General features: G+C 37.7%; 1 protein-coding gene across 2 annotated transcripts in view; it reads left to right on the top strand.

The window, feature by feature from the left end:
* Nucleotides 1-18318, top strand: part of LRMDA (leucine rich melanocyte differentiation associated) — a 707689-nt gene that overhangs the window by 22136 nt on the left and 667235 nt on the right. For both annotated transcript variants that reach the window (XM_074592366.1, XM_074592367.1), the window contains one exon: nt 3828-3928. In XM_074592366.1, the coding sequence (XP_074448467.1) occupies nt 3828-3928 (101 nt within the window). The remainder of the gene's footprint in view (nt 1-3827; nt 3929-18318) is intronic.

Here is an 18318-nt window from a genome sequence, read left to right as displayed (position 1 = left end):
CCTAGAGCGGCCCCCGGGACCCTGCCGAGCTCGTGTTTGACTGGGCTGCGGGCATCAACTGAAGAAGGACTGAAATAACGCCAAGTTTTGTTCCTGCTGAAAGTAAACACTATGTATGTTCCGTTTTGGTTAAAAGAGAGAAGTTGGGAAGCAAAAAAAATCCTAGTGACCTTTACCCCGTGCCTTATTTGGCTACTGAAAAATTTTCTGTCTAAAAATTGATATTGCTACTGCTGAACCTATGACTAAAGCTAGCAAAACTTCCCCTCTCCCCACCCCCCCCCCCCAAAAAAAAAAAAAGTAAATTAAGCTTGTCTTCTCTTTGAAAATGGTTTGCCATTAAGCCAGGGTGCTGCCCGTCTAATTGCTTCTTTAATCTAGTAGCAGTTTTTGTGTGGAATTTCTGTAAATGTGCGTGTGATATGGAGGCAATTGGCTAATTTTGCAACTGCTGCAGGAAACGGTTCTGTGGTCTCTGTGGTGCACTGTGGTACTCAGTAACATGTGGCCTTCTTCCCTTGAGCATGCCTTGAGCCTCTTCAAGTAAAGCATATTCTTAATTTGGCTATGGCGTAACATACAGCCTTCTAACAACATCGAATAAAATATAATGCTGAACTGACTGGAAGTATTGTGCAGATGTAATTCCCTTCAATGGAAAAGAATATGCAGTATCTAGAGTTCATACATGACCTATTTGGGGACAGTCTTTCATAGATGTTACTAAGATTACAATATCATTGTAAAATGATTGCAGAAATTAAATGCTAATATGCTCTGAAACTGAAGCAGAAGAGAGGTGCAACTGCTGTTGACTGGTTAACTTGTGTTTTCAGTATTTTGTAAAAACATGCTTTTTTCCTGAATTACATACAGTGTGTTGAAGAGTCTGGAAGAATGTCTGAGACGTCCGTAGTGTATCTGATGCTGGGCTTTGTGGGAAACTCTCTGAACATTTCAGTGGGATATTGAGCAGGGCACCAGTAATAAGAACTGTTGACTGTGACCAACCTGTATTAGATTTGAGTTGGAGAATCAGGCAATGGAAACATCCCCATCCAGTTTTTAATCCCACGTGATGTCCTGTGACTGGTATAGAAAAATCTAAGAAATCTCCTGTTACTGACGTGACTTGCACTCAAAGAGCTGAGGAGTCTTGAGAAAAGTACGCTTGCTCTCATCTCTCAGTGATGACCTCTCTGGATATGTACTTGAAAGTCCATACTCATTTTGAGGGTATTTGAGATGGATGCAAAAGGAAGAATATTGAACTATGTACATTTTATTGTTTTCTGGTTAAATGGTTTTTAACTGAAGGAATGAAAATGAAGAAATGTTATTCTTCTGTTGTCCAGGCTACCGAAGTCTTGTTTTGTATCAGCATTGTTCCAGGATTAAAGAGCAGAAGAGTGGGGAAATAACTCTTGAAAACTTGTTCAAAAAGGCTTATCGTGTATTATGTCATTGGCAGTTGCTGCTGTTCTTACAAACTGGGTATCCAAAGCAAGTTCATGTATGTGGGGGTATAGAGATCTGAAGCTGAATGCACTTTCTGTATTTTGTGGAAAAATAAATCTTGTTTTACATTGAAAAAGGTGCTTGTACTGTGAGTGTACTGAAGCGGACTTTGTGGGAGTAAAATTCCTTTTACAAGGCCTCAGCATTAAAAAGTCATGATGACCATACATCATGTGTAAATATACCCATGAATAATCTGTTCGAATCAGTTATGCAAATATATTTGTATATTATAACAGTTCAAAGGCTGAAGCTTTCCAACATTTTATGTATTTTGCCTCCTGTATGCTCCAAAACACATTTGTATGAACTTTGTTTCTTCAAATTTTGTTCCTGTGGATTTAGAACACTTATGGCCAGGTAAGTTTCTGAAGCGGTGGGAATGCAGGACAGAGTCCCTTGCTCCTTTTCGACCACTCCTCCCTGGGTGAAAAGCAAAGGGGTGGTCTCTGCTCTCGCTATATTTGTACTTGCTCAAGATGATCTTGCACTCCTAGTGTTAGTCGGCATCATATTGTAGTAACTTCTAGTTCATTGTGTTACATTGAACTAAATGCTTAATCCAAAGTATTATTCTGCTGTTAATGTGGTGTCTTTCCAAGGGTTGACAAGCATTAGTTTAAAGAAATCTACCACAGTGAAGAATGAAGCAGTTCTTGTATGCATACCTGCATGTATGTTGTAAAGTGCGTTGTAGTTGTCTTGGATGAAAACTGGAGGAAAAACCCCCACATATTTAATTCAATAAATTCTGCAAAATGGTTTCTGTTATCTCCAAACCATTAGGATGCCAACTATCCAAAACAGTTCCTTTCCCTTTTGTCCTTATATTTGCTAAAGTAATGTGTATGTCTGGTAGCAGGATTTATTGCAAGAGGTTTAACAAGGGGAAGAAGTTGTTAAACTGAGCTTCAAGGTACCTGTTTTCTGCTCGTAAAAATTATTTCACTGTTGTCAGCTTTATCTGTTGAAGTTATTGAACAAAATGAATTAAATGGGATGCAATATAGTATTATCAGATTGCAAGCATTTTTAGAGTGTAAGAGACTGGAATGACTTGCAAAAGGACATACCGTCAGTTTGTCCTGCAGAGGAGTCTCTATTTTGACAGAAAGTGAAATATCATCAAAACAAAGTTTGATTGATGTTTTTGCATATTTTTCGTCTAACGTGTTTTAGACCAATGGGATATGGTCTTGAAATTGATTTTATATTAAATATTTAGATAATAGCAGTATATTATAGATAGTGGTCTAACACAGTGTTGAAATTACTTAACTAGCAAGTTGCTCTTTAAGGGCAATTGAGATTTCTTTAGCACAAAATCTGAAATGTCAGTGTTTGTATTGATACTTTGAACACAGGGAAGATGAGCCAATATAGATGTATAGAATTCATGACAATAGGTTTGTCAGGCTTTGTGGGGATTCTTTGAAGAAATCAAACCAAAAACTTCTAAGACAGAGAGAGAGTAGAAGGAATTTAGCTGTTTTATTGTTTGTTTGGGTTTTGGGTTTTTTTTTGGAAATATTATCACTCACTTCATCCTGGCTTAAAAAAAAAATAAATCTCTGAGTAGACTGTGGTTTTGCTACCGCTGATTCTTCCTATGTTTGTTAAAGGTGGGTTAGATGGGCTGGTATGAAAAAGAGGAAAGACATTCACAAGTGTTTTGGGTATAAGGAGAAGTGTGATCTGAACATAGGTGTTGAAGCCAGAAATCTTTAAGACTTACGCGACTGTCTGAAAAAAGCTACATGCTTGGTTTTTCAGATCTTGGGCAGCCCTCTTGCTCTGTCCCTAGCACATCACTGGCAATAGTAATCTCCTCAAGGAACGGTTATGAGAATGATTTGACAAGTACACTGTTAGGTATTTCTGGACCAATCTTTCTAAAGTGATCTTTTGGTGTGTCGTGTACTGGGAGGCAAACTAGCAAGTCCTTTGAATGGCTTCTGATCTGTCAAAAAATTTCTTCTGGAGTGTATCAGAATGGCAATACAAACTGATGTTAGATCAAATTATTAACAGTGGAATAAAAGAAATGCAATGTATTTGATCAAATTATTTTTACCTGAAAGGAGACAACACATTGCACATTAGACTATAGATGTAATAAATATGAAGCTGATTATATCAATAGGAAAATGAGATTGTGACAGATTCTATATCAGTAAAACTGATGTAGCTTAAAGCTGTAACGAGTATTTACTATATTGTGTGTTGTCATTGGATCAATGAGACTGAATCTGGATAGGAAACTAAATAATCCACTTACAAAACCATTTCTTTTTGTTTCCAATTCTCAGGTGTCCTACATTAGTCAAGACTGTGAAGAAATTCCAGAATTCCTAGGAAGAATATATGGACATATGGCAAAAAGGCTGGATCTTAGCTTCAACTTGTTAAGGTATGTGGTGATAGATTTTCAAGTGCAATACGGGACACCAACTCCAAAACCAGAATTTTCTTTTTTTTTCAAAGTAGAAACATACATGTATGTCAGATACATTTAGTTGTTATCAAGTGGGTGGCACTGTTTTATAGGTTATGTCTGTCTCCTTTTCTTGTGCACTTGGAACACAAATAACCAGGTGAGTTTGGAAGTTTCTCGTGTTAACATAAATGATGCCCAATGAGGAGCTTGTGGTTTGTTCTCTGCTCAAAATGGAAAATAAGCGTCATTACCTGAAGAAATGAAGAATGGGATCAAAAGTGAATTGTCCTTAACCAAAATACAAGTAAGTGTATTATTCTCTCCCTTCTTTTTGTGTGTAGAGCTCTGGTTATTACCATAAATGGTTTGTAATACTCTTTTCCTAGATGATGTGTTTTTATTGTATGATTTGATTTTTGGGCAGCTGTGTAGTTAAGCACTAAAACTGAGTGCAGTCGGAATTTATAACTAAATTCTAATTATTTTAATACATGGATTGATTTAGAATTCTATTGTATTCTCATTAGTTATTACAGTATCCTTTCTCATTTAATCCTTGTGAGAGAGCCTGGTGAGGTTCAGCAGTGTATCTTTCAGGTTGGCAGCTCTGTAGGTAAGAAGGGAGAAAGGAATGGAGTGTAGTTGTTTGTTTAAGAAAAGCATAGTTTTTCAGTGGTGGGGTTGGACTCTTGAGTTTTCATTTTATTTTATTGAGAGTAAGCTTAGAGTCTGCTTGTAAGGAGTAAGACATAAAAGTAGTGTGCTGGTGCCTTGTTCTCCTAGGGGTAACAACCACTGGGTTTGACTTAATACTCATAAATGTTATCCTGAGCCACTGGCTCAGGATACACTGAACAACTGATTCCTACATGCAAGAGGTAGCAGAGCAAAGGAGGCACTCAACAATACGTGGATTGTTACTCTCTTATACTTCTGGCTGATAAGTCTGTACCTATGGAAAGTGTAATCAGAAAAGACAATTTTTCTGGGGGAGGGAACTGAATGGGCGTTTTCTCATTTTGTCATGAAGATAATTCAAATTCTGCATGTGTATTCAGATTCAACGTGTCGTCAACAAGATGCTCCTTCTTGATTCCTCTAGAGGTATTACCTCTGGAAAAAAAACCAGTTTGTTTCTTTCATTCAATGCGTGATTTGAGGGATAGTTCCTCTGAGTTTGCTTTATTTCATAAAGTTTTAAAGTATTATTTTACATCTAGACTTAATGTTAGCATTTTACTTTAAGTGATTAGTTCATGTTTTCATGGAGAGCTTAACTGGTGGTGTATTTCTCAAATCTGTGTTTTCATTCCTTCTTTCCTTCCCCACCCAAAACGCTATCACTTAGCCTATTTTTCAGACAGGATATCATTTGGTTTTACTGGGGGTTGGGGGGAAAAAAAAAAAGCATTAAAATCTTTTGTGGGGAAACGTGAGAGAAAGTGCTAGTTTTTGTGGCAGCTGCAATCAACTTTTGATGTAGGATAGCTTGCTGTTGTAAAGCTGTAAAAGTATTTGAAGGCCAGAAATCAGATCAGGGGAAAGGGGAGAGGTGGGATTTTGTTTTGTTATGTGGGGTGCTTTTTGTTTGGTGGGGTTTGTTTTTTTTGGTTTTTTTTTGTTTGTTTGTTTTTGGTTTGTTTTTTTTTTTCCTTTTTAGCTTAGAGAAGCTAATACTAAATGTGGTGAGAGCAGTAATGTTTTCTTATTTGAGCTGTGATAGTTATACTAAACATACAGAAACTACGAACGAAGTATTTATTATACAGTTGCTGTTCAGACTGGTCTGCACTCATATACGAGCACTGTGCCTGTATATTAAAGAGAGTCAGATAAGATGTAGAATAAATATCATAGCCTTAAATGAATGTGAATATAGAAGAGATATCTTGGGCAGCTGTTGAAGCAAGTGTAAACAGTAAGATCATTGTCATCGTCTTTAAACAAATATTGCTTGAAAAATCTGACAATGCTGTAGTATAGTGATGAGTTCTATGATTTTTATCCTTGAATTTTTAGTGTGTTGTTTTTAGTGGGGAAGAAACTAAACTTAATGTCTCTTTAAAAAGGAATTTGATTTTCTAGAAGAACTTGCTATCTGTTTGTGAAGGCATAAGTTGAGTGAAAAAGACTGAGGGTGATCAAAATCTAGAAAAAGATAAAGAGAATATTGTGCTTTGCTGGCACAATAATTACTTGCAGTAAAGATATTAGTTTTCATTATGATTCATATTCAATATGACTCATTATTAGGTGAGAGTGTGTATGTGTTCTTTGAAATAAAAAAAAAATTTCAGTAGTCGCTAATTTTTTATCCTGTATTTAAGCCAGAGAAATGCTGAAATACTCAACAGTTACATATTCTCAGTGTTAGGCAGTCAATAAGTACTTACCAACCTATTTTTTTAAATGTTTTGCATATAAGGTTTCTGTGTCCTATCCTCTGTAAGTGTGGCTGCTACCAAGCGTATTTTGGGAAGGAATCATCCTCCTGTAGCAGGCAATAAATTCTGTTATGTAAAAGTGTCAATAGAATTTCTGACAACATAACAATTAAATTGAAATTTTTAGAAATTGAGCGTAGAGGGAAGATTTTTTAAAATTTATTTTCTGGGCAGCAGTATTTGCAGTCATGTTATTTGATATTGCTATCATGAATGTAGTTGCATGGAGAGAGAGAAAGATACCTCTTTGTCGTAGTAATGTGTTCAGCTTTGTGGTGAGTTGTAAGCAAACAACAGCAAGACAGCGCTGGCCTTTCTGAACCAGAAGTTGTGTGCAGTCATAGACGTACACACACATACACACACGCTTATTCGCATAAGAGACTCTTATCAGAAAGATGTATTTATACTCCATGATACAGATGTCACAAAACTTCCTTATGAAACTGATATAATGTAATCCGTGATTGAACAATTATTTTAGTGAATTGTGCTGATTTTGATACCACTATAATGTAGATAACTTTGTTGCAGAAGTCAGGATAGAGCCGGGTAGGTTATTTTGCCATTTAAGTCTTTCCACTGTAAATGTGTGTATTCAGAGGCTTGTCCAGGTGTACTGGAAAAAAGGTGAGAAGACTGGCTGATGCTGTTAGTAAAGTGGAAAAGAATTAGTCTAACATGCTGTATTTTGTGACTTGTATGTAAACAACTTTTGCCAAGCTTGTCTCTTGATAACGTGTTCCAAGAGATGCTGTTGTGTTTTTCTGGGAAATATAGCTTGCTGTTTTGTACAAACCAAGGAGTTTCCACATACCCCCCGGCTTTTTTTTTTCTTCTTCTTTTCAACTTGTTGAGTTTATGTGCGTTTGCATAATGATTTAAAAAAATAGGGAAATCTTCTAATTAATTATTGGTTGTTATGGTACCTCTGTCTTTTTTCTGCAAAGAAGAGTAATTCTGTGGATTCAATGTTCTTACTTGTGGTGGGTTTGTTATTCAGATTTCTCCAATTTTTTCTCTTTGGGTGTAATGTAAACACATAAATGTACACAGGACTGGAGAACTACATTGGAGGAGTGGAGGGTTGTCATTAGTTCTTTTGTATTGGCAATTTAATACAGAGGAAAATGTATATTTTTCCCCACATTGTGCTGACTTCAGAGTTCTTCCCAGGCTAGAGCCCCTTCCTTCTTATTAAATAAAAATTAGGGCCTGTGTAGATGCTTAATTGTCTTTGCATTAGATGTGGTAAATCTAATAACAACACTTAGTTAACTAATCACAAAAAGTTGCTCTTTAAAAGAATTGTCGGTCTTGTTCGCCTTTTCCCAAGAACTAGTGTCTCTCCTTGATTACCCTGAGCGATACGTGGATCCAGCTCTTTCTCTTCTGGCAGCCAAACCAAAGTGCCTGTTACCAGTCACAGTGGTTACACATCTCTCTTTTCCCCTGGGAGGGAAAGGAAAGATAAGAGGTGAATACCAAAAGGGAACTTTTTATGGGGATGCTGTGGGGGGAAAAAAGAGGAGTAATAGCAATTTGTTGTGTATGAGGCAAAGGGAAAAATTGGTGTGTGTTTAAAAGCATGCTAGTTGTAATCAGCAAGATACGGTACCACTGGATTGCCTCCTGTTTTATACCCCTGGCGGATGGAAATCCTTCAACCTCAGGCCACTATAGTCAACTTTTGAATTATTTATTCTCATACTGTTTTCCTTGCAGATTTTGTTTAAATAGTTTCTAATGTCTTTTGTTTCCTTTTGGGACTAACGGGGGGTTGTGAAGAAGATAGAGCCAAAATCTTGTCAGATGTACAGCAAAAGGATGACAGGTAGTCATCACAGGTTGCAGCAAGGGAATTTCCAACTGTTTTTAAGGAAAGGCTTCACGATGAGAAAGGTTGAGTGGAAGTGGTGCCCAGAGAGGCTGTGGAATCTCCATCCTGGATGATATTCAAAGCACAACTGGACAAAGCCCCAAGCAACCTAATTTAACTTTGAAGTCACCCTGCTCTGAGCAAGGGATTGGAGTAGATGACCTCTAGATGCCCCTTCTGACCTAAATTATAGTGTGATTCTGCAGCTTTATTGGTGTGGTCGTCATAAAGTGGCCTGAGCTGTAGCAGCTTTTTTGATTTGATATTGGTAGTGATTTTCAGTTATTTTAGAAATGAACTATTTACACCATGTATTTTCAATGAGGCATGTTTCAGGAGCAGAGGTGTTTTGCTGGGGAAATCTGCTCCTGAGTCTCTCATGGCAACTGTATTTTATAGCCTTTCCTGATAATAGAGTACTGTAAAGGCCACTATTTTTTTTCACAATATGCGGAAAGCATTCCCTGGTTCCCATTTAATGAAAGCATAGGGTATAGGAAGGAAAGTCACTGATGTGCCAGTGTTAGTATTACTGGGAGGCTTTGCTGAAAAGGATTTCAAGAGGGAATGAAAAACTATTGTTGATCATTGTAAGTTAACGATTTCATTAAAAAAAAAGTAAACAATAATCACTGGTGAAGGAAAGAAAGGAATAAGTAGGAAGGATGTAATGTAGGTAGGGAGTAGAGATTTGGATGAAACGCAAAGATTATTTTTTTTTTTTAGATGCAGCTTGCTGTTTTGTGGAGAGAAAAAACCCCAACAAACTATTCAAAGGTTCTTTTATTTGTCTTGGATAACTGTCTTTGTGCCAAATTTCTCCTTTCACTTTAAAGGCTAAATGCACTCCAGTGCCTGAATAACAGATGTCAGTGTTCTTGTGTGCCGTGTTTTTATAAATAACACCTACAGTTTGATTTTCAGAGAAGTCCATCTTCTAATTTTGTCCTCAGGAATTTTAAACATGCGAGTTGTTTTCCTTTTTCGTACAGAGATTTCTTCTGGGTCTAAACTAGGAGGCGAAAGGGAGAGTGAATCTTTAATCTTGGCCAATGAGGGAGGATTAATCCAATAATTGTGCTCATGGAGATACAGATATCTCTTCCCTCTCTCTGGGGTGCAGATTATTTCTGCTAGAAGCATGAATAATTTGCACAGTGTGTGCTTGTGCGTATTTTCCACTGTCCGATTAAGAGGGTGTATGTATGAAAACATCCCCTTGAACTTTAATCCTAGTCTGGAATGTTCCTCCGTAATTTTTGAGAGGCTGAGGCTTTGTCATATCCTCTCTGTGGACTAGAGATCGTTTGTTTCTCTCTTCTGCCTACTGTTTTCTTGCCTGGGTGAACATACAAGTGGCAGCTTGAAACTGGGCTTAAGTTTTATGGGGCATGTTCTTCTTTGTGAGTTGAGTATTTTTTTTTTTCCTTGCCACCTTCCCAGCCTGTGCAGCAATAAGATACACAGAAGAGGAAGATGAACAACAAAAGAGAGATGGAAATAAAAGCCAGAATTCAAAACAAAGCATGACATATTTTTAAAAGCCTTTAGACTGATCTTTATAGCATTTTAAAATGTTGAAGAAAATGTACTATTGTTAAAACTTTTTGATGGTTTTATTTATAAGGTAGAAAAATATTTTCACCATAATTGGGTAACTCTTAATCGTAGCAATTGCATATTTATCAGTGTGAGGGGCTGTTATTAATGTAGCTGTCATGCACAAACACATTTCTGCATTAAATCCATTTAGTATGTGCATTATTCGGTCTAGAATGTCACCAGGACATCAAAGCCCCCTTAGGCATAAGAGCACAGTGCCCTGCTGTGGCTGCAGAAAGGGCTTGATCAATAAATGTAACATGTTAATGCAGAGCAAATAGAATAAAAGATTTCTTTGACAAGACATGAAAAATCACCTTGTGGCAGCTGGCATGGTGATGCCATTTCAGCGGAGACACTAGCAAAGTTGATCTGACAAGTAAAGAGGAGAGATGATGGTTATAAGGTGCTTTTGTTTCAAACTTCTTTCTTGACCTGTCAGGTTTTGAAGGAGCCTGAATGGCCCTTTTTTGTCATGTGAAAATTGTAGTCTTAGGCAGTTATGAAGCAGTTATCTCTTCTCAAATTGTGAATGCTGCTGTTTAATTGATTCACTTAGCATTTGAAACTGTCACGCATTAATAATTGCTAAATCCTGTAGATACTGCTCCAGTGTGTCATGCTTAAATGTGTAGTTATCAGAAAATTAATATCCTTAATGAACCGATGCTTTCAAACTAGCATTGCATGAAATCTCTTTTGCCCTTTCATTTGCTGAAGGTACATCAGCCAGTTTTCAGAGAAGCCCCTCCTGACAGTTGTGTGGTTTTATTTATTTATTTTTTTGATGCCCGACAAATGCCAGCTTTGCTTTGGGTACATAGTGTGCTCAATGACAATAAATATAGTAATTATGCTGGAGTTAGTAATTAACATAATTATAGTCAATTACGACAAATACAGTGCAGAGCTAAATAAATGAGGGTGAGAAATTAGCAAGCTAATTGATTTACCTTACTTGCTGCTTTTTCTTGCAACTAGCAGTTGCAGATTTTCTGCAGGAGAAAGAGTGTTGTTTACAAATAGCTGATTGTGTTTTGAAATGATTCTGTCTTATGGCTCTCATTCCTGTTTCTTTTACACTGAGGTGAAAAGGATTGAAATATGGGGTAGTGGTTAGAAGGAGAAAGGAGCTGCTGTTCTGTCCTCACTGAACGCTTTGAAGGAAAATGTATGTACTTGCTTTGATTTTAGATGCTTCTTACAATATCGAAGGGAAAAAAAAAAAGTTGCGATTCTTTACAAACAAACACATTGCTACAGAAATTTTGGTCATATATTTTAATCCCCTTAGATATGGCCTGAATTATCTGAGAGACAAGTATCTATCTGTTTGTTTATTGACATTAGAGAGATCTGCACAGCACTGGATAGCTAAGAAAGAATTCAAATCGTTCAAGTAATCCAAGTGTGTTGAAACAACATGCCCTTGTTCAGCCATCAGTTTCAATAATTTAGAACCATTGGACCAGTAGAGATGCATAGTATCATAACATTTGTGCACATTATAATTGCCTGTTTTGTTTCAAGATGATTTATAGTATGTTGTCTGAAATAAGTGTATTGGAGCTATGCAGTTAATCTATTTCACTCTCCTTGGTTTTTTTGTTTTCTTTCAAGCATGACCACAGTTTACTATGTGAAAAGAGAATTAATATGTTTAAGTATTGAAGATTTTTTTTATTGCTTTTTTTAAAAAAAGATATTCAGTAGTAGCTGAGATTTCTTTCTTACTCTAAGAAAACAGTGGTTTACAAATGTTTGTAAATTTTATACTTGAAATAGTTCACTATTTCAAGGTAAATGGAATTGTATTTAGAGACTTCAACAGAGAGATAGCATTTTCCACAGCTAAACAATGTGAAATGTATAAAGTCTTGATAATTTTTCTCCATCTGTAGTGGGCTGACCCTGGCTGGATGGCAGATGTCCACCAAGCCACTCCATCACTCCCCTCCTCAACCGAACAGGGGAGAGAAAATATAACAAAAGCCTCGTGGGTTGAGATAAGGAGAGGGAGAGATCATTCACCAGTTACCATCATGGGCAAAACAAACTCGACTTGGGGAAAATTAGTCTAACTTATTAGCAATTAAATCAGAGTAGGATAATGAGAAATAAAAACTAAATCTTAAAACACCTTCCCCCCATCCCTCCCTTCTTCCTGGACTCAATTGTACTTCCGATTTCTCTATCTCCTCCCCCCGCAGTGGTGCAGGGGGACAGGGAATGGGGTTGTGGTCAGTTCACCACAGGTTGTCCCTGCTGCTCTGTCCGCCTCAGGGAGAGGACTCCTCACATTCTTCTGCTCCAGTGTGGGGTCCCTCCCGTGGGAGACAGTTCTCCATGAACTTCTCCAATGTGAGTCCTTCCCATAGACTGCGGTTCTTCACAAACTGCTCCAGTGTGGGGTCCCTTCCACGAGGTGCAGCCCTTCAGGAACAGACTGCTCCAGCATGGGTCCCCCGCAGGATCACAAGTCCTGCCAGCAAACCTGCTCCAACATGGGTTTCTCTGTCCACAGGGCCAGAGGTCCTGCCAGGAGCTCGCTCCAGCATGGGCTCCCCATGGGGTCACAGCTTCCTTTGGGCATCCACCTGCTCCAGCATGGAGTCCTCCACAGGCTGCAGGTGGATATCTGCTCCACCGTTAACTTCCCTGGGCTGCAGGGGGACAGCCTGCCTCACCACGGTCTTCATCATGGGCTGCAGGAGAATCTCTGCGCCGGTGCCTGGCACCTCCTCCCCTCCTTCTTCACTGGCCTTGGCATCTGCAGAGTTGTTTCTCTCACATATTCTCACTCCTCTCTCCAGCTGCAGTTGTGCAATTCCTCCCCCCCTGCTTCTTAAATATATTATCCCAGAGGCGCTACCACCGTTGCTGATGGGCTCATCCTTGGCCACTGGTGGGTCCGTCTTGGAGCCGGCTGGCATTGGCTCTGTTGGACACAGGGAACACTTCTGGCAGCTCCTCACAGCAGCCACCCCTTTAGTCCTCCTGCTACCAAAACCTTTGCATGCAAACACGATACACCTGCTATGGCAGTAATGTATGAAATTCAAATGAGTCAGTTTGTAGTATGAGGTGGGTACTTAAAGTTTACTGGTAAGGGATGTCCTACAGTAAGCACAAGTTGCTGTTTTTTAAGTAATGTGGAAATGTTATGAATGTCTGCAAATAAATGTACACTAACACTGGTAAGGGTGGTCATTCTTTAGAAGCAATTCATTTGGAAAGAAATTTGCTAAACAAAGTATTTATATACAAGGAATCATTTAAATTTTTTAAAATTTACAGATGTAATTGTCTTTCAGATGAAGTCTTATGTGTTTATTAATCGCTATGGACTACATTATACGTAATTATCTTTCTATTAAAATAACTATGAAATAGTCATTCTACTAGATGGAGTGAAGACAAGTGTGATGATGGGTTCACTTTCTACATGCGTAACACCTAGGGAGTTGTAGAAGATAAAGCTTTATAGGTGTGTGTCTATTGTAAAAATGGAAGGAGAGTATTACCAGTAACAAAAAAGAATTTTAGGCTACGAATATTAACTCTACTTCTGATAATTGACAGACAGTCAAAACTAAACCTACTCCTTGCTCTCTTTTTCCCCTCCTTTCCCCTCTCACCATGCTTCCCCCTTTCGAAAAGTGGCATTTCAACAGGAACTAGATGTGATCTGGGTAATGTATAAGGAAAACTTTTTTTTCCTCCCTTTGAATACTTTGAATAATATTAAAAAATACTATTAAGATATACCTCGTTACACATACAATAACCATACCTGTGTTCTGTTATTTTGCCAACTTTAAATGTGACTATACAATATTTGCAAAGTATCTGTGTGTGTTTTTGTGACTTGTATATTTTTCTGCTGTCTTGCTTGCAGTCATTGGTTTATTGTTGATATGAAGGGGACCACTGAATGACTAATTTTAAAAATATCAAATTAATACCTTATGGTATGTATTTAAATATCTCACTGATTTCAGTATACTGTGCCAAGGATGTAAGTTGTTTTTTTTTTGACGGATGTAATTTTTTCAGACTCAGTAATATGTAAGGACAAACTTAGAATATAAATTGTTGTATTTCAATCTTGTATTTGTGGCTGTTATCTTCTTTAGTCCCAACAGCCTCTCTTTTTGTCCATTGATCCTTGCTTGACTTTTTATGGCCACATAGTCACTAACGGACTGTGAAAACACTGTAGTATATATACCTCTGACCCCCAGTGCTGGCCGTTATACATTGATTTACTGTATCTGACAGATCAGAACATAAGATCGTTCTCTGTTCTGCTTTTCTCATTGTGGAAGGAGTTGTCTTGAGAGTGTATCATGTGGCAGAATTGGGCCAAAGCCTGTTACCTGAACCTTTGGTGGGGTGGTCAGTGTGTTCTTATTGTGTAGTGGAGAATTCTTGGGAGGATTACTATTGCTGTTAAATCTAGTAAAAATGTTAAATGTGCTGCACAACTTGACATTAAGTAAAATAAGGTTGTGAGCTTGAACTGTTACATCCTTAAATACAGCTAGTGAATATTGCTGTGATGGATGATGAAAGTTGGTTTTTTTGGTGACATCCATCTCTAAGGGGCTGTTACAATCATGGGTAAAGGTGAAATCTGTACTCCTGAACAAAGGTGAGTAACAAACTCCTTGGAATTGAACAGAGATCGGATGTCATATTAAGCATCCATTGATTTAAGGCTGTTGATAAGACCTTTTGACTGAGGCGGAGCATTTCCCAGTGAACCGATGTTTGCATCACATCGTTTTCTTTGTGTTTGAATGAGTGGGGAGTGAACTGCTTTCTCTTGATCTGGTTTCCTGTGGGAGACTGAAGATGTTTTCTGGAGTGATGTTGGAGGCTAAATCCACACAATCTGCACTTGTCCTTGGGGTACCTGGAGGACTTAATTCACTGGCAAAGTCAATCCAGCTCCTCTGGTGAGAAATGTAATCAGTCTTAAACAAAAATTAATTTTGTTTTGAATTCTGCTCTGAATGATGGGAATCTGTGTCAGATTGAGAGAAAATCAGTTAGTTAATAAATGCAAGACTACTGCAATCTACAGAAAGTATTGGCATTTGGAGGAGAAATAGTTTGATGCACTTGTTTTAGCTTTCAAAGAATGTCAATAGATTGCAAATAATGTCTTGGTGACTTCCGCGTACTCTATGGTTATCTGGATTTTAAGACGGAGGACTACTTTTTTTAAAGATGTATTGGAGGTTAAAGAAAAGGGCATGATAGAGAGCACGTTATAAATATAGTAATCAGATGGACCATTCTTACTTTCTGACTTCCTTAATCTCTCTTACTCTAAAACAGTATTTCCCCATCACTGGTGTTGTGAAACAAGGGCGAAGGACTGCAGAAATAACTGTTGTCTGAGGACAAGGAGCTGAACTGAAGGGAAGAACCTGCGTTAACCCTGGAGCTATTGTCTCTGTCCTTTCCTCTCTGTTCTGTTGAAAGGTATCTTCTTCTCTTCTTAATGCAATACACAAGATTTCCAGCATCCATTTGCAGATGTAAAGATCTTGACTAGTTTTGCTTACCAATCACTAAGAACGGTCTCTGTTCTCCAGTATTCAACAAAGCTGCTGAGTGGTCACAGTACAAACAGCTAGCTGGCATTTGGCAGGTAAAATCCTTACAAGCTTCTGTGTGTGCATTGCTTGTTTGTTATATGTTGTCTTGTGTGGTTTGTGCCATTTTTGGGATCTTTCATGTTACATAAATCATCTTTACATTATCTTGGAGATGATTTTTCACTTTAAAAAGACAATCCCCAAACCCATAGCTCATGCAAGTGTGAAGAACGAGTATCATAGAAGTGCAAAAGGGCTATGCATTTTTCTCAGGCTCAGGAGCCAGCATGTCAAGCCAGACATGCTATACAATAATTATACTGTCTTTAAGGTCATAGTTAATGCAGTGTTATAGCTCAGTCGCAGGCTTTACCCATAAACTGATGCTGGTAATCATGTGAAGTTTTATGATTTTTATTTCTGTTTTTGTTTTGTTTCTCCTGCTCTGTCTTTCGTGACTGTTCTTGCCTGAGTTGCTCACTAGTAAAGTCGGAAGATCATTTCCTTTCTTTGTAATTTCTTCTCCATTTTTAACTTAATTTGCCCATTGAGTCTGTAAGTGGTAGCAGTGAATGTGCTTCATATAACACAGCCATAAGAGTTTGTTCATTTTAAAACCAATCTCATTGCTCATGTTTGTAGGAACCCTTGCTATGGTGAAAGACTACAGAAATGACTTGTAAAAAACCACAAATAAATGATGCAAAATATCTATTGTTAGGGGGTAGTTTGTAATTCATCTAGAACTCAGGTAAGTTTATAAACTCTTGCAAATTGGACCACACCCAAATAGCTTCTTTTCAAGTGCTTAAGTCTCTGATGTTTTTCCTGTGCAGTTGGTATATGAGCTGTACTGGTAGATAGTAATACTTGAATGGGTGCACACCTCCAGTTCATTTTTTCATAAAAAGCATAGTGTGTGTGGAATGCTGTTGTCAGAAGTAGTTTACTGGCATTTAATACATATATGCACAAGCAGAGACACACACACAAACCAACATCTTTTATATAAACATCTTTATAATATATTTATAATGCCTTTATATATACTTTATGTATAATATATAAAGTGTATTTTTAATATATAAACATTTGGGGTGTGATACTCTAGTATTTGGTCTACTTTGATTCAGCATTTGCAATAGGGCTTTGTCAGTGATAACCTCATACTCAACCTAGGAAGAAATACATTACTTACATGTTACTAACAAGAAAAGATACAACACATCAGAGGTGGACCATTAGGAGAGATAACTGACCTTGAGGGAACTGGACCAAAACGGGAGCAGTCTTGGGGTGAAAAAGTACTTAAGTAACAAGAAATTACAAAAGCCTATGTCCCTTTTGTTTGTTTTGTTCAAACCTACCTATGCTATTACAAGTTTCTGTTATTTTTAAGCTCTCTGCTCCTCACTCCCTCCTCCATAAGCTCTCAGATGTACTGAGTATTGGTCTTGGCATCAGCTCTTGTTGAGGCTGATAGGAGGAAAGTTACATCAGCACGGCGGTGTCAGTCCAGTGGTGACTGATGCATATTTCAGCTTCTGAGCTGTTTGGCGTAAATACCAACTCACTGTGTTTGGGCTTGGTAAAAGTCAGGCTCTTGCTCTGTTGATATTGTTGCACCAAAGACTACAGTAACAATGTTTGGCTTATTACTTGTCAACTGCAAACTTAATTTTTCAGTTTTGAAAAACTAACAAAGGAAATTAAAATGTTGTAGGGGATTTGGGGGGGGGATTTTTTTTTTTTTTTTGTTTTAAGCGTGAAGCTTATGTGCTCAGTTCTCTCGGCTGGTTCATTTCTATATAATGTATTGGACTGATGCAAACATTTTGAGTACAAATTTTTGAATTTGCATTAAGCACTATTTTTCAATGCTTACTTTGCTGAACATTAAAAAATATTGAAAATGTGGCTCATATTTTATGAGCCAACTCTTCATTTCCCATTTGGCCGGTGGGCTCACTGATGCTGTTTGTTCCTTGTGAATATGCCCAATGGAAAGACATCATAGTGCTCAAGGTTTCTAAATTACATTCAGAAATGTGAGCTGCCTTTCCCTTAGAATGTTAATCTGTGATCAGACATGCTGACAGGAATCTCAGTTTATGAATTTAACAGAAAAAGCTACCTATTACCTACATTTAATAGTTTTTTAAAATCATCATTTACAACCATTAGTTTGAAGATCAAAGTTAGCGTATGTATTCTTTGTAAGAGGCATGTACTTGTGGTGACTTAAATGACTTCTTTAGTAATTAGTTTAGATATTTATGCATCATGAGTATTTGTTTTTCTTTTTCTTTTCTTTTGTTTTACTTTTCATGATTTCAAGACCAGTATATTTTAATTGTAAATCCTTAGGTGTCTGGGAGCATCCAGTTACCTATTTAGAGCAACAGACCAGCTTTTTATGGTATAGCTAGTGAAGTTTTATTTTGGTGACAGTGGTTTGAGGTTTTCATTCATCTATTTTTGGTCTCATTCTCTTTTACCAAATGCTAAAAATGCATTTTGTCTCTTGAGCATAAAATCCCTGCACAAGGAAATGCATCAGAATTGTCTTTGATCCATTTTAGATGTGAAGGGTCCAAGACTTGTTGCAGTGCCATGACTCTGCAAGGCCGCGTGGCCACAAAAGCACTGGGTGAGGATGCTGTGTTTTATGCTCCTAGGACTTTCAAGACCATTTGACTGGAGAGAAAAGATGAAAACTTGACTTCGTTACGTAAATGATAAACTGTACTGATTATTTTAAAGCACTTAAAGGCTGAGGGAAAGGTGTTCTAGGCATGCCAAGGATACTGAATATTCAGAAAATTCTGC

The sequence above is a fragment of the Larus michahellis genome, chromosome 6 (assembly GCF_964199755.1).
Source record: "Larus michahellis chromosome 6, bLarMic1.1, whole genome shotgun sequence".
NCBI lineage: Eukaryota > Metazoa > Chordata > Aves > Charadriiformes > Laridae > Larus > Larus michahellis.
This window is presented reverse-complemented; position numbering and strand designations above follow the sequence as displayed.